General features: G+C 43.6%; 2 protein-coding genes across 3 annotated transcripts in view; one reads left to right on the plus strand and one right to left on the minus strand.

Annotated features, from left to right (window-relative positions):
- The first annotated feature begins 3,828 nt into the window (after nucleotides 1–3,828).
- Nucleotides 3,829–23,392, plus strand: B3GAT2 (beta-1,3-glucuronyltransferase 2). The gene is made up of 4 exons (XM_066547451.1): nucleotides 3,829–4,442; nucleotides 15,416–15,560; nucleotides 22,281–22,429; nucleotides 22,567–23,392. Exons 1-4 carry the CDS (start codon nucleotides 3,903–3,905, stop codon nucleotides 22,651–22,653), a joined length of 921 nt encoding a protein of 306 aa, XP_066403548.1. The 5' UTR covers nucleotides 3,829–3,902; the 3' UTR covers nucleotides 22,654–23,392.
- Nucleotides 23,118–25,902, minus strand: part of SMAP1 (small ArfGAP 1) — an 87,428-nt gene continuing 84,643 nt past the window's right edge. For both annotated transcript variants that reach the window (XM_066547450.1, XM_066547449.1), the window contains exon 11: nucleotides 23,118–24,097. In XM_066547450.1, coding sequence (XP_066403547.1) covers nucleotides 23,963–24,097 — 135 coding nt within the window. In that variant the 3' untranslated portion in view covers nucleotides 23,118–23,962. The remainder of the gene's footprint in view (nucleotides 24,098–25,902) is intronic.

Genomic DNA, 25,902 nt, shown 5'->3' on the forward strand with positions numbered 1-25,902 from the left:
CTCTCCGGTGTTTCATCCACTAGTTAAAAATAATTGCACATTTTTATATGTTTATCCAACTGATTTTGCTTCTGCTTCCCATGGGACTGTAATGGTTCCATCAGCTGCAGAACCTATGAAACAATAAATTTTAATAACTTTATTTCAAATGCTATCGTATAACTCAGACCAACTTTCCAATAACTGGGGGGGGAAAAAAACCAAACAACACAGTTTAAATGTACCTAGCTTTAGCAAATCCTAATGTTCAGAAACTGGGGAAATTCAAATGGAGCAAGCAATAGGCTTGGCCAGCTTGTCCCTTGCCAGGCATGCCCAGATGAGAGGCTGCATGGGGGTGCAGCAGAAGTCCCTACCCAGAGCTGCCTGGTGGGTGGGTGACCCTGACTCAGGAGGGGGAGAAAGGCAAAAAAAATCTGAATTGTTTTAAGAATGATGGAACAGTACCTCTATTGCACAGCTAAGGCAACTCTCCTGCCACACCTATTCTTTTCTACAGACACTGGAAAGACTGAAAGCAATGAAGAAGGAAGGAGCCAGGGCACAACATTGCACACTAGCATTACACAACCCCTGTGACTGCATCCAGCCAGCAGCTGCTGTGTGCTCCTGTTTGGAACAGGAAGCCTCAGTGGGCCTGTGGAGAGCGTTCCTAGGGATGGGATTTCTTTAGTATGGGTGTGCATATGCACACTTGCACACACAGGCTGCTCTCTAGGACTGTGTTAAGCATTCTCCTGCCAGAGTCACGCATCCTCTGCTGGTAAGAAGCACAAGAAAATGAAGTAGGTTTTTTTGAAAACAAATGAAAAATTGGATGCCAAGTCTCGACACATCTCTGAAAAAAATCTTTGGAGAATGGAGGCAGCAATCACAACACCATAATAGATGACCCAAACCATAAACTACTGCAAACAAACAATTCTGGACCAGATCCTAAAGAGAAATGCCTGCCCACACACTCTGATAGTACCTGGAATATGCACTGTGCTGCATGCTATGTGTGAAACCATAGGAACAGCCTGAGTCACACAGTGATTGGTACCATCCATCACAAGTTAGAAACTCGTCCTTTGTTTCAGAGTTGCACCTGAGGCCTCAAATCAAATGTGACAATTTTTATAATAACCAGTGCTAAGGTGTTCAGCTGAAAAAAGTATCTCCGTATACAGTTTGCCCCCACAAATGGAGTGGTAATTTGACTGGCATCTTCCAGTTTCTAGAGGAAGAACATTCTGCCTTGCTTATCAAGAAGCAGCAATTTAATAAGTAGCAGTTGGCTTGTATGTAGTGCCTTTGTTATCTTTTACCATTCCATCTGAAATAATCTGCACGTGAAGCTAACGGGAAAAGGCTGCTGCATTATTTGGTATCACACCCGATGCATCTGGTTCATGACCTCTGAGCCTGTTCTGTGGCACCTGAAAGTGTTACAATGGTTCTGAGGGGAAAATGAAATCGTTGTGATTTGTTATCAAATAACCACGTGTCTCATATTGCTGTTACAGCAGCCGCGGTAGGAGTAAAGGCAGCATTTGTTAGCAAGCACAGAGAAACAGAGTTGCCAGCTTTGAGGAATACAATTAAAGAGATGGAAGATCACAGTTCATCGGGATACCTCCCTGGTGCTCACTGTTTGTGCTCCTTCCCAAACTGCAGCAATTACGTTCAGCTATTCTTATTGCTGCTTTTCCTAAGGTCTTACAGCCATAAACTATTAAGTATGCTCTATAGGCTCTGAATACTACAGACAAGTTAACTAAAGATAACATTTTTGGATGAAAGGTAATATAAAGGGAAAAACAGTATTTAAAAAAATATTTTCATATGCTTGGATATAAAGAATGCCAGTTAAATACATTCATTTGTAACCCTTAGTTTCTAGGTTCTGTCCCAATAAGTTTTTAAGAATCCTGACATAGTATCATAGAGCATCTAGAAGGGCAAGCTTAGAATTAACTTCTCCAAGTGATTGCTGACTTGCAAATGATACCAAGCAATATCTTCTTGGTATGCTGCTTTGATACACATGTTTGCATTATTTGAACAAATTATCTCTGTAAATAGAATTGTACTGGAAATGAGAAAAGAATGGTGTGCTCAGTCACTGGAAAGACACAGTTTAGGTGATCATCCTATGGATAAACAGCACCAGCATAAACCAGGCAACTGTAATTTTGTGTCTGAGATGTTCTTGATCTGAATATATTGAACTATTTATGCTTGCTCCATTCCTCCATATTATTTCATTAATCAAATAATAACCCTTCCACTCCTCCACCAAACATGCTAACTCTAATTATCTCTTTGCTACAGATGTTTCTTCGTTCAGATGTTCAGTGCCAGGGCAGATGTCGCCCTCACTTTCTCATGAATTTCAGCTTACATTACATCAGATCGATGTCCTCTGTGTGCGTGTCCTTTTGAATAACAAATCGATTGGGGATAGATATGAATGATGGATAGAGTGTCCACGTTATCTACATTTGTTACACACATGCAAATGTGAAGGCTGAATACAAAACAAAAGAAAGGAAAGAAAGCAGTGGTGTAAGCCCAGGGGGCTGGTGTGCAGGCATCCCCCATTTCTGCAAGCCATGCTATTCCTACCAAAAATCAAAGTATCAGTGACGAATCATTCTATTTCTTATCTCAAATAGCTCAGAAGCCAGGGAGAACATCAATCGGTCTCTACGTTTTAATCAGAGAATCGTGGAGAACTCAGTAATTTGCAAACTCTACTGCTGTGCTTCTGTGTTCTTATGCAGCATGAAGTTTTAAAAGCATAATTCAAGCTGTAAGGAAGTGTTTAGTTATGACAGCAGGGAGTGTTGAAAAATGCATCGGAAACTTCCCTGTGAGGAAGGGATTTGTGAGAGGTTTTAGATTGTGCACTTCATGTGTGTTGCAGCACCTGATGAATGCCTTTTCCTCAAAATAAAGACAGGCAGATTATTACGAAACTCTGATATAGGTATGCTCTTTAAGAAGGAGCTCTCAATTCCGTGTGATCTCCGGGGAAGCTGCACGCCCGAACAACGCGGAGCTGCGGAGCGGGAGGCGACACCGACTGCGGGGCACCGAGGGGAGCTGCGGCAAACCGCCGCCTTATTTACAACTTCTTACTTCGGCCGACGTAGGAAAAAACCCAAAAACCAAACCGAAGCAGGGACGAAGCGAGCGGCTCCCCGGCCCTCCGAGGGGTAAATGCTCGGGCACGGACCCGTCCGCCCACCCTGCCCTGCCCGTCGGCCGGCCGGCCGGCGCTGGCCCGGGGAAGGCGTCCCGGCCGCCGGCCGAAGTTGTCGCCCGCCGCGGAGAGAGGCAGCACCCCGTGGCCACCCCAGTTCCCGTCCCCGCGGACGCCGAGCGCGGAGCTCCCCGAGCCGCCGCTCCCTGCCCGCGGCCGGCAGCCGGAGCGGGGCGGGGCGGGAGCCCCCGCCCGCAGGGACCCTCCCTCCCGCCTCCCCGCCCGCCCTCCCTCCCTCCCCTCCACGCCCCCGCGCACCGCCAGAGCCGCCCGGGGAAGCGGAGGAGAAGGAGCGGCTCCCCAGAGCCCCCCGCCGAGCCCCCGTCCGGCGATGCCGAGGGCGAAGCGGGAGGAGGAAGAGGAGGAGGAGGACGGGCGGCCGCTGGAATAGAGGAGCGGCGGGAGCGGGGCCGGCAGCTGTCCCGCGGGGCTGCCGCAGGCACCGCGGGGCTCCCGACCCGACCCGCCCCGCCGGCGGCCCCCGCGCCCGCGGGAGGGAAGGAAGGAGGGAGGGAGGGAGCGCCTGCCCCCCGCCCCGGCCGCCGCCGCCGCCGCCCGGCGCCCCGCGGAGCAGCGCGGTGGGGCAGCCCCGCCGCGCCCGTCTATGGGGCGGCGCTGAGCGGCGGCGCGGCGGGAGGGCGCCGGGGGCAGCATGAAGTCCCTGCTCTTCAGCCGCTTCCTCCTGCTGCTGCCCTGGGTGCTCATCGTCATCATCGTGCTGGACATCGACAGCAGCCGGGCGCCGCTGCCCGCGCTGTCCCCCCGCGGCGGGGCCGAGGGCGGTAGCGGCGGGGCGCGGCCGCCCGCCCCGCGGCGGCGGCCCGAGGCCGCGCTGCCCACCATCTATGCCATCACGCCCACCTACAGCCGCCCGGTGCAGAAGGCCGAGCTCACCCGCCTGGCCAACACCTTCCGGCAGGTGTCGCGGCTCCACTGGATCCTGGTGGAGGACGCGGCGGCGCGCAGCGAGCTGGTGACCCGCTTCGTGGCGGGCGCCGGGCTGCCCTGCACGCACCTGCACGTCCCCACGCCGCGCCGCTACAAGCGCCCGGGGCTGCCCCGCGCCACCGAGCAGCGCAACGCCGGCCTGGCCTGGCTGCGGCAGCGGCACCAGCACCTGCCGCCCCCGCAGCCCGGGGTGCTCTTCTTCGCCGACGACGACAACACCTACAGCCTGGAGCTGTTCCAGGAGGTGCGTGCGGGACGGGGGGGCGCGCTCGGCCGCCACGCTCCGTCGCGTCCCCATCCCCGCTCCCCGCCGCTCCCGCCTCCCCTCTGGCTCCTGCCGTTCCCCCTCCTCAGGCTCCCGCGCCGGGCTGCTCCCCATCCCCGCTTTGCGGCGGACTCGGTGTCCCTTATCCAAAAACTCCGCGCACGGGGGAGTCGAGCCCGCCCGGAGACCTTGCGGTGCCCGTCCCTCACCCGGACTCCCCGGGGCTGCCTCTGAGTGACCACCGCGCTCTTGGTTAGGTTTCTTGTACCTCCTCTCCATAATCCCCCAACTTTTTGCTGCTGTTTTCTCACTTTGCTGCCGAGCGAGGCAAGTTTAAGGTTTATATAAGGGATCCTGTGTGTTTTGTCAAAACTGTGTTGAAAAGTGCTCCTTGGTTTGTTATTTTCAGGTTGCATCCCTCTCCCTGTAGGGCAAACTCGCATCAGGAGTCGCCATCCTTCACAGTTTTTTCCTTGGCGCTAATGAATTCAGCCAGAGCAGGCTTCTTCACTGGAGTTGCCTTTCTGAAGCCTTTCGCTCTTAAAAGCAGCAAATCGCTTGTGTAACGACTGAACGCCCTTTCAGGAGTCTCTTTTGTGAAGGGACCTGGTTTTGTCTTCATTGCCTCCCTTTGCTGAAGGGCTTTGTTTCATTTTGGTGGGAACTGGCAAGCGCTCGGGGCAGAGGAGATCCAGCTTTCTTTCTGGGCTCCCCCGGCAGGAAGGAGGGCGTTTAAGAAGTGGACATAGAAGAGTAGAAGAAAGATCATGTACATCTTCTGTGACAGCCGGGAGAGTAACCTTGGCAGGGAAATGAGGGAGGGAAGCAGCAAAGTAAGTTGGCAGCAGAGGACTTGAGGCGTGCTGTGTCTGTGTGTCCTGCCGGTGGGCAGGGCTGTCGTTCGAGTGCGCACCCCTCCCCTGCCGCTGGCTGCTCCCCTGCGAGCCCCGAGTTAAAGTGAACGTGATACACAGAAATGTGAAGCACATGCAACTCCTTAGGGAAAGCTGGTTTAGAAATGCTTACGGTCGTTTGTGTTTAGGTTCACAATGCATCCCTTTCCATTTCCAGTGTGTGGGCAGGTGCAGGCTCCCCATTCAGCAGGGATGCCCTACTTCTTTTGCCCCCTTGGCTTTCAGCATTGAAGCTGCTAATTTAAGGACCTTTGCCTCGAGGCTAAACCTTTGCTGCAATTGATTTTTTAAAAATTCTCATAGCTGTGCTCAGTGCATAATAATGCAGAGTAATTTCACATTCCCCTCTTTGATGTTATGGGAGTGCTCACGTGTATTTGTAGAAATAAGGTTAATTTGACTGAATCTTAGGGAGTCTGTTAACAGAAACAGAAAATACACTTCGGCACAATGAGAAATGTGGGACAAAAGATATTTGGCAAATATCTACTGTTTGTTTGGTTTTTTTGTTGTTGAGTATCAACGCTAGGGACAAACTGAAGGAACAGTATTAGCTGGCGTTTCTCTTGAGTGCTCCACAGCTATTGAAAAGGAGTCTGGTCACATTTATTCTTTTAAAATGTCTATCATTATTCTACTAATTGCTGTGAATCATGAAACAGAAAGGTACAAATTACCCCTCTAATTAGCTAGGAAATGCAGGAAAATGAAGGGATAAAGCTGTCTGAAGGGTTAACCTTGAGAACTGCAAGCACAACAGGCAACCTGTGTTTCCTCTTGCTAACAAGGATTGTAACCTCCAGCAAGAACCTCTGCAACCCTAAGGCTTCCCTTTCCCCTGCCTTGAGCTGCTGGGAAAGAGCTGTTTGTCCTGAGCCTTGTGTTCACAGGCAGGCACACATGCATGAATGAGTTTTCCCTGAGAAATGGGGAGCTGGGAACGCTCAGTTACAGAAGCAGAGAAGGAGCTTTTGCTTCAGTTGCCGCTGTGAGTTGCTGTGGCTGTTTTTGGGGTCACTGAGGAGCTGTTGGCACTGACACGGGGAATGCCTTCCCGACCTGGCAGAGTCCATTGGCAGGTCTTGCCAACGGGAGGCGCCTTTACGTGTGGGAGGTTGCATTTAGAGTGAGCCAGGAGCCTGATTTTGCAGTCGAGGCACTGCTAGAGGGCTGGTTGCTTCTTGACTCGATAAAAGAAAATCTAAGTATTCATGGATTCTGGCTTGACAGCTCTGTGGTAAATCCTGATGTGCCCTTCAGGAGTTGATTGATTTATGAACGTAAATTATACTTGTCTTCTCCAAGCATGAAGAGAACAGCTTCAGAATGCATTGTTTGCAGATGAAGTCTGGTAGTAATTCCTGTTATGAAAATGGTGGTAACTATACCTGAGAGGGAGTTTTTTCAGTTTGTTTCCCTGCCAGGAACAATTCTCCAGACCAGCAGTTGCTTTCCCTAAGGAGGTCTGATAAACTGTAGTCTGCTCACTAAGAGGGAGAAGTTTAAATGTAGGATGAGACAGGAGCTCTGAGCTCTCATCCAAGCAGCATCCTGTGAGCTGTGTGACTTTCAGCATGTCACACAGGGGTGTGCAGGCCCCCAGTGCCAGCAGCACTGTGTGCAGGCAGGTGTGTGCAGTGTGCATCTGGTGCTTTATGGGACACAGGTCTGTCCTTTTGTGATGGATTGCTGCTGGGTCAAAGCTGGCTCCAGGGGCAGCAGTGGGGCCTCAGGGAGATGAGAAGCAAGGCTGGTTAGGACTGTAAAGCCAGCAGGAGAGGAACATTTGTGTTAGGGAAATGTTTTGCTCAGAGGTCAAACAACAGGACTGCAGAGCAGAAGGCGAGCAAGGGAACTACACGTCCTCAAGGATTGGGTTTGAAGAAGCTCCTTTGCTGTGGGTTTCCCTGGCGTCCTTACAGGAGATAGAGCCTTTTAACAAAGCAAGATCAGCAAAAGCTTTCCTGTGAGCTGTAGTGTATAAACCATGAGGCCATGATCAAACAGGAGCATGCTTTGACATGGAATGCCATGGGATACTTCTGAGAGCTTTTGATGAAGAAATTCTAATCTCTGTCCAAAGTACTTCTGCCTGGTGCTTATAGCAATGAGTACTTTATATTTGATGTGGAGTGAGCTGGGCCCAGTAGACCTAGGCTAAGTGTGTTTCATGGAAATCAGGAAAACACCCCAGCTTACAGTAGTCTGGAAAATGTCCCCTTGCTGTAGTAAATCTGGAGCCCTTGGCTGCTGTTTATAATTATCTTTTTTCCTAAGACCTAGGATGGCATGTGGTGGACAGGTCAGTTTTTGACTGGTGAAACCATGTCCTCAAAGTTGAACTGGGCAGGGTCTAAACAGTTTTAGTTGTCCTTTCTAGAATAAGGTGGAGAGCCTGGTTTGTCTTTCTGCTGCTACAGCATTGGCTCAGTTAGCATTTTGTTAGGAAAGGTTCACCTTCCATGGAAAGGCTGCAGGGAAGGAACCAACCAGTTCAATGATTGTGAAATTCTTTAGAGTACTAAAAAAGATGCAGCAATAATGAAGAAGTATTTCCAGGAGTAGAGGTGTGGCTTTTAAGTTATTCCCAACTCTTTCTGCTTGAGAGTGTAGTGGTGGTCAGGTGAAAAATCATGCTTTTACTTTAATGCCTGTGGTTCTGATATATTGTATTTTGTCATTTATTGTTTTGGGATTGAAACCTCAGAAATAATTTGTGTATTTTCTGTTCATTTGGAGGTGTCCTTGTGCATCTCTCCTTCAAAAACAAGTCTGCTTTCTGAAAATACCTGTTAAGTTAAAGTCAGCCTGCATTCTTAAAAAAGCCACTGAGAGGCCTGAAATTCCAACTGTTATATTTAAGATGTTTTACAAATGTTTCTGCATGACTCACCATAGCTTCTATTTTTTACCACACGCTGTTCGTTTTGGAGTGATTCTTATAGTTTCTAGTGCATTTGTGCTTCATCTTATTCCTGAATGCAAGTTATTGTAATATTGTGACTGATGCCTAGCAACTGCTGATTTCACATTTTAAACTTCCAGAGGGAAAAAACCTTGGATAATACTGGCATTCCACCTTCACAGAGAGATTTTAAAAACAGGATTAGCCTAAGCACTGGGAAGTGAAGATAGACAGCTAAGTTCCACTTCCCCTAACTCTTCACAGAATTCCTGTGTGTCTGTGTCTCAGGCATTCTCTCTGCTCTTTCCATATGTTGAGTAGCTGGCCAAAGGCCATCACTTCCACGGTCCATGTTTGGATGTGTGCAAATTGGAGGAATTAGTGTTGGAGATCCACTCTGCTGTTGATTGAGCAGACTGCCCTGAATCCTTTGCAGGTGAGGGGTGAGCAGCATGAGGAGTACAAGAAGAGGAGTAAAAGTCTTCAGTATCTGTCTGAAAGTGAGCTTGCTGCATTCAAAAACACACTGAGTTTTAGAGATTCCTGTCTAGGTTATTTCTGACACTTTTGTTTGTGTTTTGTTCAGACACCTAAATGGAGATATATTTGAAATTAAAATGCTCATATCTAAAACCACGTTCCCCCTCCCTGCCACCCCCAGGTTTCTGGTCATCAATGCCAGAATTCCTTGGCAATGTTTGCTGGATACTTAGAGCGTGCAAGTGTGGCACATTCCACTGTCTTGTCTCAGTGCAAGGAGAGGATTTGCAGACTGGGGCTCCTTAGAGGAATCCACACTCTAAGGTGTGATGTGGATACAGCCTTGCAGTATGGAATTCAGAGTAGATCACAGCACTAATTGTTATTTCTAAGGGGTAAAGAAACCAAACCCAAACCTCGGCAGCTTTGCAGTTAGTCCTATTGCCCACTGAGCTGTGGGCCAGAATTCAATTTGCTGCAGCTGTTTCTGCACAAGAGTGCCCTGAATATGATGGTGGAGTTGAAGCTGGAAAGCAGGTATGAGAGGACAGAGCTCATCCTGCTCTCCCTAAGCTGAGTTAATCTTTGCAGGTAGCTCAGGATTCAAAGAGCCACAGATTCAGACTGAAAGAATCTTCTTGTGTCCCTGTCCTTCCCTCTCAAAAGGTGTGTATGAAGGTGGCAGATATTCTAATGGCTTTTAACAGCCATTTCAGTAGCCTAAAAAAAGAATTCTTTGTTATTAAAAATAGAACAGAAATACTTGCAGGCATTGCATGTCACACAGGCTTCAGTTTTCCTGTGATCATCTTTATAAAATATTTTGAGGGGAACTCAAAAAATGCATTATAGAAGAGGTAAATTTAAATTTAAAAATAAATTTACTATTTATTCCAGCTTTGACTAGGGAAGGGTTAGTGTTCCTTCAATAACACTTACATAAGTGTCCTAATTTTAATACACTGTATTAAGCTAACTTATGTGTATTTTTTAATAGATATATTTGTGCAAAAGATTTAAAAGTAGTATAAGTGAATCTCTTTACCTTTGAAAACATGAAAATCTTTTCTTGTCTCTCTTGGAGCTGGTTGGAAAAATGAGATTTTTTAAATAGTCTTAAAAAAAACATTCAATAGTCTAGACAGATTTAAATATTAGCTGGCAGTCATTAGTTATTTTCTTCAGAATAAAAAGTGATCCAAATATGAGTTAGCAGTGCATTAAATACCTTTCTAGTATATAAATGATTTAGGAGTACATGACAGATTTTAAATGCACACTGACATTTTTCTTCCACCTAGACATGTAATACCTATGCTAAAGAGGTTGGATTAGAAAAGGCTGGCAGAGAATGAAATAGCTTAAAAACGAGAGGAAACAGTGACCAAAAAGAGAAAAAAAAAGGTTATTTGAAACAGGTTTTTGCTTGGTTACCAAGTACTCTCTGTTTCTGCACTGGCAGCAGCAGTTTTACCTGTGAAACTGATACTGTTGCTGGGAAATTAATTACATGGGGTCAGCAGCTCTTCAGAGGTACAGTGAACACAATCCAGTAGAATGATAGGGAGTAGAATGAGGCAACCAGTAAATAGAAGGGCCCAGAAGTAAAATGAGTAGCAAATGTTTTGGAAGTTGGCCCAGTCCACAGAAATTGGCTGCAAACTGCTTTAGTTAAATTTGGTACAGTTTTCTTCTGCAGGGAAGCAATATTGACATTTGTGCCCAAGGATGCTGGTATAATTTAGAAACATTAGTCATGTACCTTATATATAAAATGTTGCTGGAGAAAAGGGTGAATTAAGCTATCCTCCCTCTGCAATGTAGATTGTGTACAAATCAGCAGAGGAGGTTTAAAGCAGATGCTTGGAAAGAAAGCTTTCTAGCAGGGAGGATGGTGAAGCAGATCACCAGTGAGAGCTGCAGAGGGGGCTACATCAAGGAATGAAATTTTTTTATTTGTAGATCCCTTCTATAAGCATTCCCATGGAGAACACCCTCCACAGTCAAATTTGCCAACAACAAACTTGCCTTTTGAAGTTCCTAACCCCTAAGCATCCCAGTCCCGGAACACAAAAGCCACTGGCACAGGTTTTCTATGCCTTGGTGCCTCCTTTGAAATGATGGTAAGTGGGGGCAGGAGCTCTGTCCAAAGCCCCAGTAAATAGGCACAGCATCAGGCTGAGCTGTCTGGCTGAGCCATAGGGCTCTTACATAAGTTTAGTTGAAGCAGAATTTGTCTTTAAATGGCCTATGAGTGATGCAGAGAACTGTGTGAGAACTGACAGGGAACCTGGCTGTGCTTCTGCTTTAACCCAGGAATTGTTGTAGCGAAGGAGCTCTAGAGCCTGTCTTTGGTAGTAATAAATCGGAATTTGGCACAGAAATCTGCTGGAGTATCACTGGGATGGGCAGGGGTGTGGGGTAGGATGGTGAGCATGGATGTGAACCTGTAGCCTGACCAGGAGAGATCACAAATCACACAGGGGTTGAAATGACATGGGGGAAAAGGTTTACAAGGTGTGGCAGCAGGTTTGCCCTTGCAGAGGGCTGTGAATCCCAAACAGAAACACATTGACATCATGCTGCAAAAATAGCAGGATGGTTGTTCCAGTCTGGAAGCATTTTCACTGTAGGAAGTACAGCCATGTTTCCTTTTCTCTGTCATTTACCTTCATTCCCCTTGGGCTTTTATATTTTGTTACTGGCTTGGTACCTTCCCTATCCATCAGTCCAGCGCATCCCATTACGCAGCTTTTCTTGATTGACTAATGAGATGCTAAATTTAGCAATGCTTTTATCACTGCCTTTTATTGCTCAGCTCAATTTCCTGCATTTCTCTTGCTATTCTTCAGTGATTACTCTGTTGTTACTGTATTTACTGCTGTATGCCCATCACCTCACTGGCATTTCTTTGGTCAGTTGTTACTCATCTCTCCGGTCATTTCCTTGCCCACTTCTTCCCAGTTCTCCTCCCCCTCCTACTTCATTCAGGTTTGCTCTACCATCTTCCCCATCCAGTACATCACTCTCCTCCTATGCCCAAGACCCCCTTTCAAAAAGTGAACAGAGGACAAAAACACTTCTCCCCTGAGAGAGCTGTCCAAGTGGGGCAGGATGAATCCTGCCAGTGGGCTCCTCTCTGCTCGTCAGCTACACAAGTCTAACTAGGACAGAGCAGCTGCTTGACTTGCAGAGAGTGAAGTGTAAGAAAGATGAATACCATTCCTGTAAGCTACCAGGACTTTCAATGCTGAGTGTTAACACAGCTTGTGCTACTGCTGTCATTACAATGACAGATAGAACAGTCATTTAGGAAGCTGTAAGTCCTAGGATTTTTGGCAGTTGTTTAACCCACGGCACTGAAGTTATTCAGATTTAATATGTTTTTGAATCACTTTTTTGTGTCCTGATGATTAGCAGCATAAAATTCCAGGTGCAAGCTGGCCTTTTAATCCAAATAATAGCTTTTTCCCCATCATACATAAATACAGCCTTCACATATCAGTATGTTAACTGCAGTAATGCTATTCTCAGAAGATTAAACGAAATATTCCTACTTTCATCTGCCTAGCATATCCCAAGGCTGTGAGGTATTTCAGAATTAGCATAAATACTGGTCTAGATGTGCTCTTTCAGCTTTTACTTAAAGGAATTGCTGTATTCTTGACACCTGCTTATTTTATTCTTCAAAAACGTAACCTGTAAGAATAAAGTCACCCAAGGACAGAAGTAGGAGCTCTGTAAGGGGTGACTTGCATCTGACATGTGGTGGCTTTACTGACATAACTCATAGACACTGAGATTGACCCAAGATTATTAGTTTAAAACTTCTTGGGTCGTTTCATGCTGGTTTTATGAGGTCAGTGAGATGCTCTTCATTGACAAGGTTTTCCAAAACACTGTGTATCATGGAGTATTGATGTAAATCCATCTGGTTCTGCCAGCATAGTTGCTTAGGCCACTATTGACCCAGTTCAGAAGTCCTGTGTATCCTGGCTCATTTTGCAGTACAGCTGCCCAAACTTTTACTGTGCCCACAGGCAGGGCAGGGGTGCACCGTGCTCTGGCCATTCTCCTGCAGAGAATGCCTGCCCTTGTCTTGTGGCATTCTGAGTTTAGGTACAGACAGTTGGCACAGGATAGCCAAATTACTGCAATTCTGAACACTAATAATTTGTTCAGGTATCCACACCCTCCAGGAGGTGTTAATGGCACCATGTGTGTTTATCCTGTGGTATTTACTGGTGTAGCACAGTTGGGTGAATGGTGCTGTGTAGACATGCCCAACAGGATGATTCTCTGTGTCCATGTCTGGTATGTTTAGATGTTAATATAAATGTGCTGTTAGCAAAACAAGCAAAAGAGATGTGTCATTAAAACCAGGGCTAAAAGATCTTCATGAGTTGAAGTTTTGGTTGATGTCTATACCCAAATTGCTAACTTTGCATTTCCTACACAGAGGAGTGGGAGAGATTGGAAAGTTAAACATAAGCAGGGAGAACAGTTGCAGGTAAATACATTTATCAATAACCTTAGAAAGATTCATGGCAGCCTCTCACTGGCAATTAACCAGGCAATGCCTTGGAGACAATCCTTACCAGAAGAATTCCCTATGTTGCCAGCTGAATACATACCCTGCTCTTATGCACTATGGGCTGCTGCCACTGAGTAAGGTGTTCTAGCTTGCTGCAACAGTTCTTAGGGTGAAAGAGAGGAATTTTGGATAAACAAATCTGAAGATAAACAAATAATTGGAGGGAGAGAAGGTGCATGTCTCTCTTCTGTCTGTGCTTACATTTTTGTGGATTTTTAAAGATGTATTTTACACTTTATGTGAAAGTTCTAAGAATCTGCTAATGTTTTTAGCTTAGAAATGTGAACCATGCTGACGTGATGTCTTTGTTTTTTTCTGGTGTGACTCCTGTGAGTCTTGATGATATGCATGATAAATCTTTCACCTTGGCAGAGAGAGAGGGAAGTGTTTAATATTTAACCAAGGTTGTCTTTTACTTCAGCATCCATCAATAGGGGACTGCAGTTACAGATATGTAAAACTGTGTTTGTTTTTGCTGAGAAGAGTGCTTGGAAGGAAAAAGGGATAACCTTTCCCAAAGGAGTAAGTTTCAATTACAACAAAAGATGAGACTGTTTTTAGAATAGATCAAATTAAGCCCACATTACACTGCAATAGTTTAATACTTGTTTCAATAGAACCACATTTAGAGCACAGTGTTAAAACAGTGGCTTTTGAACCAGCGTGGTTAAGGTGTGCAAGTCGCCGTGTCGGTGCCCTCGCTTGCTCGAGTTCTCACGCCAGACCGTCTGATTTTCCCACAGGGAGCAGTGTGTCAGGGTTTGTGCCATATTATCTCCTGTTTACTGGAGAAAATGGACCACTGAACCAGTTACCTGAAGCCACTGAATCAGACTCATAATCTTTACTGTTAGAAAAGACCTCCAAGATTGAGTCCAGCCTTTGCCTGAATACCACATCAATTAAACCATAGCACTAAGTGTCATATCCAGTTTATTGAACACTTCCAGGGATGGTCACTTCATCACTACTCTGGGCAGCCCATTCCAATGCCTGACAACCCTTTCAGTGAAGAATTTTTTGCTGATGCCAATCTGAACCTTCTCTTGCACAGCCTGGGGCTCTTTCCTAATGTTACCTGGGAGCAGAGGCTGACCCCCACCTGGCTCCACCCTGCTTTCAGACAGTTGTGGAGTGATAAGGTCCCCCTGAGCCTGCTTTCCTCCAGGCTAAGCACCCCCAGCTCCCTCAGCTGCTCCTTCTAGGACTCACTTTCTACACCCTTCCCCAGTTTTGCTGCCCTTCTCTGGACATGCCCCAGCACTTTAATGCCCTTCTTGAAGTGACTCCCAGTCATGGACACTTCTCGCTACAGTAATTTTTTCATACCTATGGCTTCTTCTATGCAAGATAAGGATCACACTTCCAGTTTTGCATTTAGTTAATTTACATCACTAGGAAAAACTGCTGCTGGTGATAATAAGCATCCTGCCTGGCCTGCTTTTTGTCTTTTTCAGAAATTTAGCAGAGCTTTTAAAGGGAAAATACAGAAGTTAAAAAAACCTTAGCAATCTTTTTTCATGAATCCTTAATAGATCTGAGCTGCAACTCAGGTCTGCTGCAGTAGGAAACAAACAGTTGTGTGTCATCATTTCCTCCATTCAATGCATTTTTAACAAGTCCCAAACTAATTGTACTTGTCCTGTGAACTGTGTATTAATCATTATTATTATATTTTCTCTCACTGGGTTTCTACAGTATCTCCGCTATCTATAGACATAAGCCCACTGCCAGAATGCTGCAGTCTTGCAGATAAAAAATGTCTACTACGCCTTTGAAAACCCAAACAAACAAGAACAAAACCCCCTATTTTTTCACAGCTTTGAAAACTCTTGGTGTAAAAGATATCATGAATAGGGTACTTAAAGTAGAATTGAGATGCCTATGGACTACAGAGCTGGAGATTTCACAGAAAATGGGGGCACACACGCAGCTCTTGGGCTGCAGTGTGTAAGCCAGAAGTGCCTTTGAATTCCCAGTGGTGCCGAGTGCTGTGGGCGTGCAGAGCCCTGGCAGGGGCGCCGTGGGGCGGGCAGTGATGCTGTGCTGCCTCTTGCAGATGCGGACGACGCGCAAGGTGTCCGTGTGGCCCGTGGGGCTGGTGGGCGGCCGGCGCTACGAGCGCCCCGTGGTGGAGAACGGCAAAGTGGTCGGCTGGTACACGGGCTGGAGAGCTGACAGGCCCTTTGCCATCGACATGGCAGGTGAGGCTCGCTCACGGTACATCAATGCTTCCATTTCGCAATTTAAGCAGCTTCTTAAACTTCTGAAGTGCTGGCAGAGTGTGCAGCCCTTTGACACTAACTATGCTGGAAGTCTAAGCTTGTACACCTTGTCTAATTAATTTGCTGCTTGGTGGTATCTGAACTTACTTTAATTTGTTTGTATTTTTATGTGGCAACTTGGCTTTTTATGTTGTATAAATTGTCTGTCTGAAACAAGTTAATTGTATATTAATTCTTCCTAGCAATTCTTGCAAGGAGTCCCTGCTTGTCATTTTGTCATCAATCTAAACCAGGCAGCATTAACTGCAGACCTTCTTAGACCTCATATTGTAAAATGCTACTTTATTCATGTTGCATTGGTTATTTGGAATGACAGCGATAACTGTAGATGGATATAGTTTGAAACACTGGGCTTAGGGGAAAAATCACTGACAGCTGTTGCCTGGTAGAAGAAGGCAGAAAAGCTTCAAAATGAATCTAATCAATCTTCTGCAGTGAAGTTTGCACACAACACAGCTCTGTCTTGCTGACAGTCCATGCTTAGACTATCTTTTGTATAAACTCACAACTGCCACATGAATCACCACAGGTCACAGGTCCAATTTCTGATACAGCAGAAGCTAGTTTCCCAGCAAATGATATGGTATTTGCACTTAGACATCTTCTGTACACAGGAGGGAAAAGTAGGAATACAAGGGTGTGGAGAGAAAGAATGTAAGAGAATAGTGCAGAAGGTAGTCTCACACCTGAGGAGTTGCATCTGTACTGATCACCAAAGATTAGGAACAGGCCTGCCCTTAATAGGCCACAGCTGTGTCCAACAATGATGAGTGCTATAGAAGAGTGGGTTAGCTGGGTGAGAAGAGAGATGGAGTTTGTTGGTTGTGCTGTGAAGAGAGTTGGAGTTTGTTGACTGCTGTGAGGGAGTCAGTGCTGCGAGGAGCTGCCCATGAGAAATCACTGAGAAGGTACTGGAGAGTTACACTAAGGTGACAACACAAGGGCAAGAATAGGGTGCAAATAGTCACTTTTTTTTTTATCCTGATACCCCAATGTTTTGAGAGAGGGAAAAGGACAGTGTACAGTTCTTTCTCATCTTAACAGAGAAATGTTATATTAATTGAAATTATTGATAAAAATATGTACAGTATTTACAGGCCAACTGGGCAACTGGTTAAAAAGAGTAAAAAAAGTAAATAAAGGAGCACTAATGGTTGTTATCACCTCAAAGACAAAAAGGTTATCAGGTGAATTTTTCTGCACTGTAGAGGCATTTCAATTCAATAGTATGACCTGGCATAAAAATAAGTATTTGGGTGTTCACATAAAGGCATTCCTGAGGGGCAAAGCAGGTACTCGATGCCCAAAACCATGCAGTGTGTCAGGGGCTGCAGCTGTGCAGTTGAACAGTCCCTGTGGATTTACAGATACACATTGATACTGGACTCCAGAAGGGATTACTGATGGCATTATAAAGGTGAGAGCATGGTCCATAATTCATCAGCTGCAGGCAGAAAGCCATTACAAAACATCAGCCAAGGGACTCTAACCCAGACATGAAGATATACATGGGAAGTTCTTAAGCTGTTTACCTTGCAGATGCTGGCTAAATCACTGGCATGAGGGAAAAGCAGGTCCATTAGGAGCATTCCCTGCTTGTGCTTTAACCAAAGTCATGTAAGGGAGGGTCACAGAGACAAAAAAAACCCAAAACTTTTAGAGTACAGGAAGTTAATGCACAACCACAAATAAAGAGTTATTATTTTGCATGAGAACTTTTATTAGTCTTCAAAAATACTGAAGAAATTGAATTTCATTTTTAATTTCAGCAAGGAAAGAAATGGATGCAGTTTAGACTGCTAAAAAATGATGTGAAATTTGCATCTTCATTCCCCTGAAGAATAGTGTCGGGGCATAAACAGAACAGAACTGCAAATCCAGAACTCCATAGGTGTCTGAGCAGGTGCAGGCTACAGGATGTGTGTCAACATGCAGTTTCCTACCCTTGCCCTTCTCTCCTGACTTCCCAGCACACGTCCAGGGACTTGCTACCAAGCCTAAGTCCATGCTTAGTCTGTTCCTGGCATTTTTCCATATACAAGGAACTTTGGTTATACCCAATGCTGCACATAAGGAAGATCAAGGATCTCTGTTAAAAATACTGCCATGCAAACAGCATGGTGCATACAGTAACACTGATATGGAGATGTATCCGCTGTCTACAGTTAATGCTCTGTGCTCGTGCTCGTGCACTGGTAAGGAGGCTCAATTTGGTTTAGTGAACCATCTTTCACAGTGATTTTCACAAGAATTTGATCATGAGTCTGGGTATGAACAGTGATGGCTTAAAAGGTTTGGGATCACCAATTTAACTTGTGGCTGTTCAGAGGAAGCGCATCCTTGACTTTAAGCACATAAAATTCTTATTCTAGACAGCAAAATACAAGGCCAAATTCAGGTCCTGCTGATTTCATTGGGCTCAGCTCAGTGACCCTAGCTGGCCAACCTCCCCAGATTCTTTGAAACACACTTGCTCATGGCAGTCACATTAGGTCAGTTCATTAAACATTGGTTATTTATTTTGAGAAATTCGTGGCTGATACTGCTGTTCTCCAATGCTAAAGTGGATTCAGAAAGCAAAGTACCCATTTCCTGTGTTGTTTCTTGCCTGGCAACCAACACACCATACAAATTAGTTCTGGTATTTCCAAAGTTCTGCTTCAGTTTTTAATCGAGGGGGATTCTAGAGTTTGACACAGACTTGCTTACCTTGGGGAAGAAAAGTGAGAGAGAAGGTGGAAAGCAAAAACTGTGTTATTTAGTATGGATCTGAATTCAAGTCTTCTATATTAAATGTTGTTTTATTTCTGGCCTGTTCCTTACTGCCAGAATTTTGGATCACTCAAGAAAAATGTTAGATTGTGATTCTCCTAATGTGAAGGCTGATCAAGAAGACAGATGCTTGCTTTGCATTAGCATTCCAGGAGCTACTTCAGTCATAGAGATTAATATGTGACTGTAAATCACTGGGCCAGCAGATTTTGGACTTTGGGTCCAGAGCTCATCCACTGTGCCCTAGGCACCTTTGCTAGGGCCTGAGCAACCCACCTTTTTTTATTGTATTTTATTAATATTTTGCGGTAGTCATGAGATCTTCAGTACATCTCATATTGCTTAGGGTTCCCTGAGCAAAATGCCAGTGTATTCATGGCACTGCAAAACATGGCATATTTTGATTGAATATGAAAGAGCCACTGCTGGAAGTCACAAACAAAAGAATTTTAAGTGGTATGGCAGCCAGCACTCAAAACCCCCCACCAAAACCAAACCAAAACACCAACCTCCCCTCCCATCCAAGGATAAATACTGTTTTATTGAGCTTATAATCAAGTGCCTCTTTCATGGTGAATTAATCAGCAGATGCCTTTGATCCTAACTACAAAACCTCCTGGTTAGACATCTCTGCCTTACTGCAAGCCAAAAAGTACACCACAGGGAGAACAGAACTTGAAAGCTACAGAGCCCAAGCCAAAGGTGGGACCTTGATCTATGTGGAAACCAGCACATCTGTTCCAACATCAGCACTGAGCATTAGCATTTATACACTCCAGAACTCAAGTTTCTCACTTGCCTTCAGCTACTGTCCTACCTAGAACATCCAGGAAGCAATGCCATGACCCATGACAACAAAATCTTTAAACCCTGGCTTAAGTTTAACTTGAATGATGAAGAAAAATAGTTCTGCCTTTTAACAGAAGCCATTGGTCTAATACAAGTCAAGGTGTGAATTAACAGAAACAGCTTACATTGAAAGAAGAACAGATGTAATATCTGCTGTCTCCCAGGTATCTTGTCCTCCAACAAATTAATTCCTATCTAGGTGGCTCTTCAGCCAATTAGATTTAATTTATAACCTTGCATTAAACACCAAAAACCCCCAAAACACCTCTTCACACTCCAGCTATGAAATTGTCTTGTGGCATTTCATGTGAAGTTAAGCCCAGTATGACCTTGTAGGAATAATGACTAAGTAAAATAACTGCATGCATGTAAGCACTGTTCAGTTATGCTACACTGGAGACAGTAATCCCAGATAAATCCCGTTAAGTGACAGAATTCAAAACAACAGTGTCTTTTCATCTATTAGCACAGGATCATTATCTACTGAGAGAAATAATTAGTGTCAGTCTGGTCAAAACTTGAGCTGTCTCTTCTATTTCTGATACCAAAATGACACATCTGATAAAGTCAACTTAAAGTTGTCACCAGAAAGTGGTTTGCTCTCAAATCCATCTCACAAAATGTCTTACATGTGAAAATAAAGCTGTTATAAAGCAGAGCTGAAGAACTAGAGAGCCAAGAAATAAGTCTCCTTGGATTATTTTACCTCCTAAAGTTGCTGCATTATTGGATTCTTTTAACAGGGCATGGGCCCTGACCAAGGAAACAAACCTTAGGCCAGTCAGTGCACAGTAGCCCACATCCTTGCCACCTGCAACACTCAGTTTATAATTTAACTTTGATGGCACCAATAGTTTTCACAGCACCCTCACAATGACAATTTGCAATAGCATGGTAGCAAGGGCATGTGTCACATGCAGGGGCCATGGCCCACTTGAACATCTGTATGTAGGAAAAATCCACCCTCAGAACTCAATGCAATTTTCTCAGCAGAGGAGCAAGCCTTGCAACAAGAGAAATTGATGTATGGATAAGTACAGGCTATGGGTCCTGGGACACTGGCCCCACTGACACTGTAAAGATAAACAGCAGAAAATCTGCATCTCTTCTGCTTAGAGTGAGATCATTTCTGTGCACTAAAATCTAGGACACTAATTTTGGTGTTTACTTCATTTTCTTCTTTATGCATGGGTAGCTTGAATCTTAAATATATTTAAAAAGAAAGAGCAGCTCACACAGCTGATCAGGGTTCAAAAATGCCTTCCCATTATCTTTTTTTTTTTGAGACCAAAATTATTAAAGGCCAGTTGCATCCAAAATTTATTGTTTGTTTTATGTGAGGAAAAAAGGCCAACAGAACCTAACCAAACCCACTAAACTGAAGCAGACTGTTTTGTTCATCAGTACTAAGTCTCTGGTCCCCTTTCAAGGTGCAGCAAGTACATATTGTCTGTAGCTGAGGGAGTTTAAACTCTCACCCTCAGCTCTTCCCAACTATTGCATTTGGCTACCAAGAGCACTGGGATAGAGCCCACCTTGTGCTCCATCGTGGCCAGGCTACAAGGAGTGAAAAGCAAGACTGCACTGCAGGGTGTGCATCCATGCAGACCCTGTCCATGCAGACACCTATTCTCTACCCCAGGCAGGACAGGATGTATAAAGCTACATCAAAGATATAGTGTATAAGTGTCTTCTGTGTCCATCAGTGAACTGGGACTGTTTACATCCAATCCATAGACCTCATCAGGGTCCAAATCCTTACTGAAAACAAAACAAACTTCCTGGTGTCTCCTTTTGCTTCCTACAAGCAAGACCATGATAAAGTGGTTTCAGTGTGCCTTTCTTTACATGATGATATAGTAACTACTTCCTTACATTTTCCTCTTCAAAAGGCTCCCATAAAAGTCACAGATACTTTCAAGGAAAACACAGCAGCAAGACATTTCTATTAAAAGAGGGTCAGAATTACATTAAGTTATAGAAAGTTATGCTCAATTTTAAACTGATAAAATTTTAGTAGTGGCTTTAGAATTAAATGTTCTTGGAGCTTTCCAGAACTCATGTCAAAAGTGTTACTATTTGTGTCATAAAGGGACAGCTAGAACCACTCTGAAATTATGAAGAAAGGATTTCTTTGGTAGGCTTGGCAATCAGACAAAAGGAGTTACAAATGTAATTTTTCTTTACAAATCTATCAGTTGAGTTTTTGAGTCATAGTTAAAGAAGCATACATATGACTGAGCATTGCTGAAGGAAAATGGGAGAGTTCTATAAAATAATGGTAAATTAGAGATTCATGGGAGCTTCTTCAGAGAGGGTGAGTTTGTTCAAAGCAGTGATTTCTCAGTTTGCAGTCTCCCTTCAAGGAACCTGGTGCATGTTAGTAGAGAAAAGCACTGCAGAGAGGTGTATACACTGAATAAATCCTTTGAGCCATGCTGTGCCACGCTGAGACCTGCTGAGACTGCCTGGCAGACCCCTGGTGCTGAAAGTCATTCTCAAGGCAGAGCATTAGTATGACTTGTCTTTCCTCAGCAAGGCTGTTAAAAATCTACAGGCTAAAGCTATCTAAATATCACAGTTGTAACATGTTTTAACCTTTTTTCCTGACTCTCACCTTGAAGTGTAGAATGGTTTGTACAGTATAAATTTCATACATTTTATTTTACTTATAACTGAGTTTTATTTCTTAATTAAAAGTAGAAAGGAAGAATAACCCAAGATTATAGCAATACCTGACTTTTCAGGCAAGAAAACACATATTACCTACATGATGGGAAAATAAGATTTACATGTTGAAAATATGGTGCAATTAAAAAAAATCTGATCATATCTTAAGGGCAAACCAAAACAAAACAATATAATGTAGGATGTACAAACCTACCAAATATTATCTATCCACATAATCAAATTTACACATTTTTAAAAAGAACATGGGAGATTTCTAGGCATAACTGCACAAAAATGCAAGGCCTAAAGGTTTTTCTCAAGCTTTTTCCCTGTCTCCCTCTCTCCAAGGATTTGCTGTGAGTCTTCAAGTGATCCTGTCGCATCCCAAAGCTGTATTCAAGCGTCGTGGTTCTCAACCAGGAATGCAAGAATCTGATTTTCTGAAACAGATAACAACAGTGGAGGAACTGGAGCCAAAAGCAAACAACTGCACAAAGGTACTGATTGCCACACTTTGTGAAAAGCTTTCGTGTCATCTCTGCAGATGACTTTACTGACACACATGGTAGTTTGTACTTTGTGAAAAGCTTCCATCTCTGCAGATGACTTTACTGACACACATGGTGTTTTCCAGGTTCTTGTATGGCACACCCGAACAGAGAAGGTGAATCTAGCTAACGAGCCAAAGTATCACCTGGACACAGTGACCATTGAGGTATGACGGGGGACAGTCCCACGGCAAGAGCAGGACCATGGACGCACCAGCGCGTGCTCCGCTCCGGACAGCTAAGGTCATCTGCTGCTGCCTGAGACCTGACAGACTTCTGTGGAAACAAAAGGAAGCTTTCAGAGACTCTAATAAGCAAATCAAGTGGGTGTGCTTTGTTCTAACTTGTCTGCATGCATTTCTGAACTCTCAGCTTAATAAACTGACACTTACCTTTGTTTTAACGCTGTTTCCACATACATAAACATGGCTGCAATGGAGTATTTTCAAAATCATTATTTATGTATATACTTTTTGTATTTATCCAGCTTAATGGTGTAATTATAAACTGATTTTAACTCACAAACTGTTGGTCTAAATATCTGTATAAATGGATCCTCCAAACTGAACACATTTTACTTCATTAAAAGTAGCAGTCAAACAGGTCATACAATAATGAAATAAAAAACCCACAATCATTTACGGATTTATCCTTTTAATATAGGGAAATAACATTTTATCATTACGAGGCACCATAAAATGTAAACACAATCACTGTCATAAACCTGGATCTCTCTGCAAGACAAAATATATCTGTTCACACTGAGTTACCTTGAATGCATATTGTGCTGTCAGTTCTCTTTTAACACTGTGCGCCTGCCTCCTGAGCCAGGTCAGAGACTTTACCACAGGAAACTCAAATGCATCAAATGCTCATCTTTAGAAGAATAAACTATTGATTTGTAGAACTACAGTAACATCCAGGTTTATCTTTCTTTCAATAACCACATTCCCTGTTATGCACACCATAACAACATCACAGTGAAATGTATGATGAAACAAAATTTGTCTGATACACTAGAAAACATTGCTCAGTGATACATTTACATTCTATTTATATATGATTAAACATTTGTTCATACAGTACCTTCTACAGGATTACTGGGTAATTTTGGGGGGTTGGGGTTCATATTTTTGGATATTACTAACATGATAGCTACATCCCTTATATGCAAACATTTGATCTAGAATTTTGAGGGAAAAAAATCAGTATGTGGTTAAGCAGCTTCTTAATATGGTCTATGAAATCATATGCATTGTATGAAAATGCTTCCAATGATGTATAAATATATTTGATCTGCTTTCACTACATCAAATTTAAATCAATATAGACCACAACACGGTCAGTCAGTTATAACCTTAATCTGAACAGCTGGGGAAAAAGAAAAAGAATATATATGTACATGGAAGGAACAGCAAAAGTAAATGTATTTGAACAAGGAATGTTAGGTGGCTGTTCTGGGAAAGATTTCTATTGCAACTTTCATTTCCACAGTTGTGTGCTGAGAGTCTGGCCAGAGGAGCTTCCAGTCCATCCTGCGGCTGTGCTGGGGGGCTGGCCAAAGCCCATCACGTTGCTGGAACTGCTGAGGTTCATTCCAGCCATTTGCTGATTCATCTGCAAAGCACACACACACACACACAGGAGCCTGGTTAGCAGTGGCACTGAAACACAGCATGCTGCTAGTCAAAAGAGTCCTGCCTCCATCTAGCCACCCGGTTACAAGGACATTTCCCTAAAAATATTTCTCATTAAATAAAAATATTAACTCTATCTAAGTTTCTAAGCTTTTTCTCATACTATCAGCTTTTCTGGAGCCCTTCAACCACCAACATACATCAGCTGATGGGCTGCAGCACTTGGTGTATGTGTCACATGAGAACTGACAGCATGTGAAGAAGGTGGCCAGTGTGGCTGGTTGGTAAAAGTTTGCTTTCACAGTTTCAAAGCTAACAAACAAAATTGTAGTTAACTGCAGTAAAGAAACAGCAAAGCCAGTAATACAGGCTTGTGTGCACTTGCAGTTCCAGATTTATTTTTTTTCTAGCAACATTTCTTTGGAGATTTCATAATCTTGACTACATCAGTTTTTACAGAAATTGTCCATTTAGCTGACAATCAACAAAGAATGAGGTGGATTTATAAACTTGAGTATTATCCAACCATCCTTGCTAAAGAATCTACTCAAGACACTGTAATTCCTTAAAAAACAAATAAAATAATCCACATGAAAATAAATTCACATGAATTTAACATCTAGTTAAAGATGGGAAAGAATTAAAAATTCAGCACATTCACTTCAGAGCTGCGCAAAACTATTTGTAGTCTTTACAAATATCTAGTCACTGTAATTTTAAATGCTCCATGTCAAAATGAGTTTAGGACCAAAAGAGCATTTGGAGCAATTAACAATCAGAGCCAATGAATAGAGATGTTGGATAAGTAACATTTGATTCAAACGAAACGCAGTACTAGGTAAAAGTCAGAGTTTATTTAAACATGAGCAAACAATACCAGGTTGCAAAATGAAACTGAAACACTGATGAAAAATTCAAGTAAATTGCAAACTAGTATTTCAGCATAAAATTAAGTTCTGTATGCTTTCACACAGAACTGTGTATCTGCAGAAAACAAGACACCACTGAACCTGGAAATATAAAAAAGGCTGAAAAAAACATGCTTTACCCAGTGGTTCATCTCTTCTGGAGTAGGATTCTTAAGCAGCAGACTATATAACACATGTTATCTGGTAAAGCAAGCTCTCCCCATTTCAACTAGTCAAAGTTTAGATCAGAGTTCTGCAGACTGTGGAATGTCATCATACTGACAACATCTGATGTGCAAGGGGTACAGGAACATGTGAAGAACTTGTTCAAGGAGCCAAGTTTTAACATGTAATTGATAAGAGGCAAGACTTTAATTTCAAAGCTGATATGGGTCTTTTTAAAGCTAGCTACCTATGAAAAGACTGCCACAAGTATATCCACAGATATTTTTGATCTAACATTTTGAAATTCTCACCTTTAAGAATTACTTTTCAAAGCAGAATGACAGCCTGTATTTTCAAACAGGGGCTTTTTTATCCATGTAGGCAATGCTGTTTACCTTCATAATGTTCACACCGTAAAATGGAGCAGAACAGTAAAAATTCATATCATCCAATTTGAGTCAGTCACTAAGGTTCTCTTCCTGCATTACTAAGTAAGCAGCATGGAATTATTATATTGTTATCATAATACAAACAATAGTATTAAAAAATAGTTGCTATCATCCATGCTGAAGTCCAAGGGAATAATTTAAGTCTGATCCCTCTGCCTCACCCTGCCCCAATAAACACTCAAATACTTGATTTCAAGATGTTTCCTTGGAAAATGTGCAAATACAGTACTACATGTACATTAACCCTCTAGAGAATCTTTGAA

Source organism: Molothrus aeneus, chromosome 3 (assembly GCF_037042795.1).
Source record: "Molothrus aeneus isolate 106 chromosome 3, BPBGC_Maene_1.0, whole genome shotgun sequence".
Taxonomy (NCBI): Eukaryota; Metazoa; Chordata; class Aves; order Passeriformes; family Icteridae; genus Molothrus; species Molothrus aeneus.

Bases quoted from the DNA above. Each gene is read 5' to 3' on its own strand.
- B3GAT2 (XM_066547451.1), top strand. From the start codon at position 3,903: ATGAAGTCCCTGCTCTTCAGCCGCTTCCTCCTGCTGCTGCCCTGGGTG. The intron at 4,443-15,415 runs GTGCGTGCGGGA...TGCCTCTTGCAG, and splicing joins GCCTGGAGCTGTTCCAGGAG to ATGCGGACGACGCGCAAGGT. The intron at 22,430-22,566 runs GTACTGATTGCC...GGTGTTTTCCAG, and splicing joins AAGCAAACAACTGCACAAAG to GTTCTTGTATGGCACACCCG.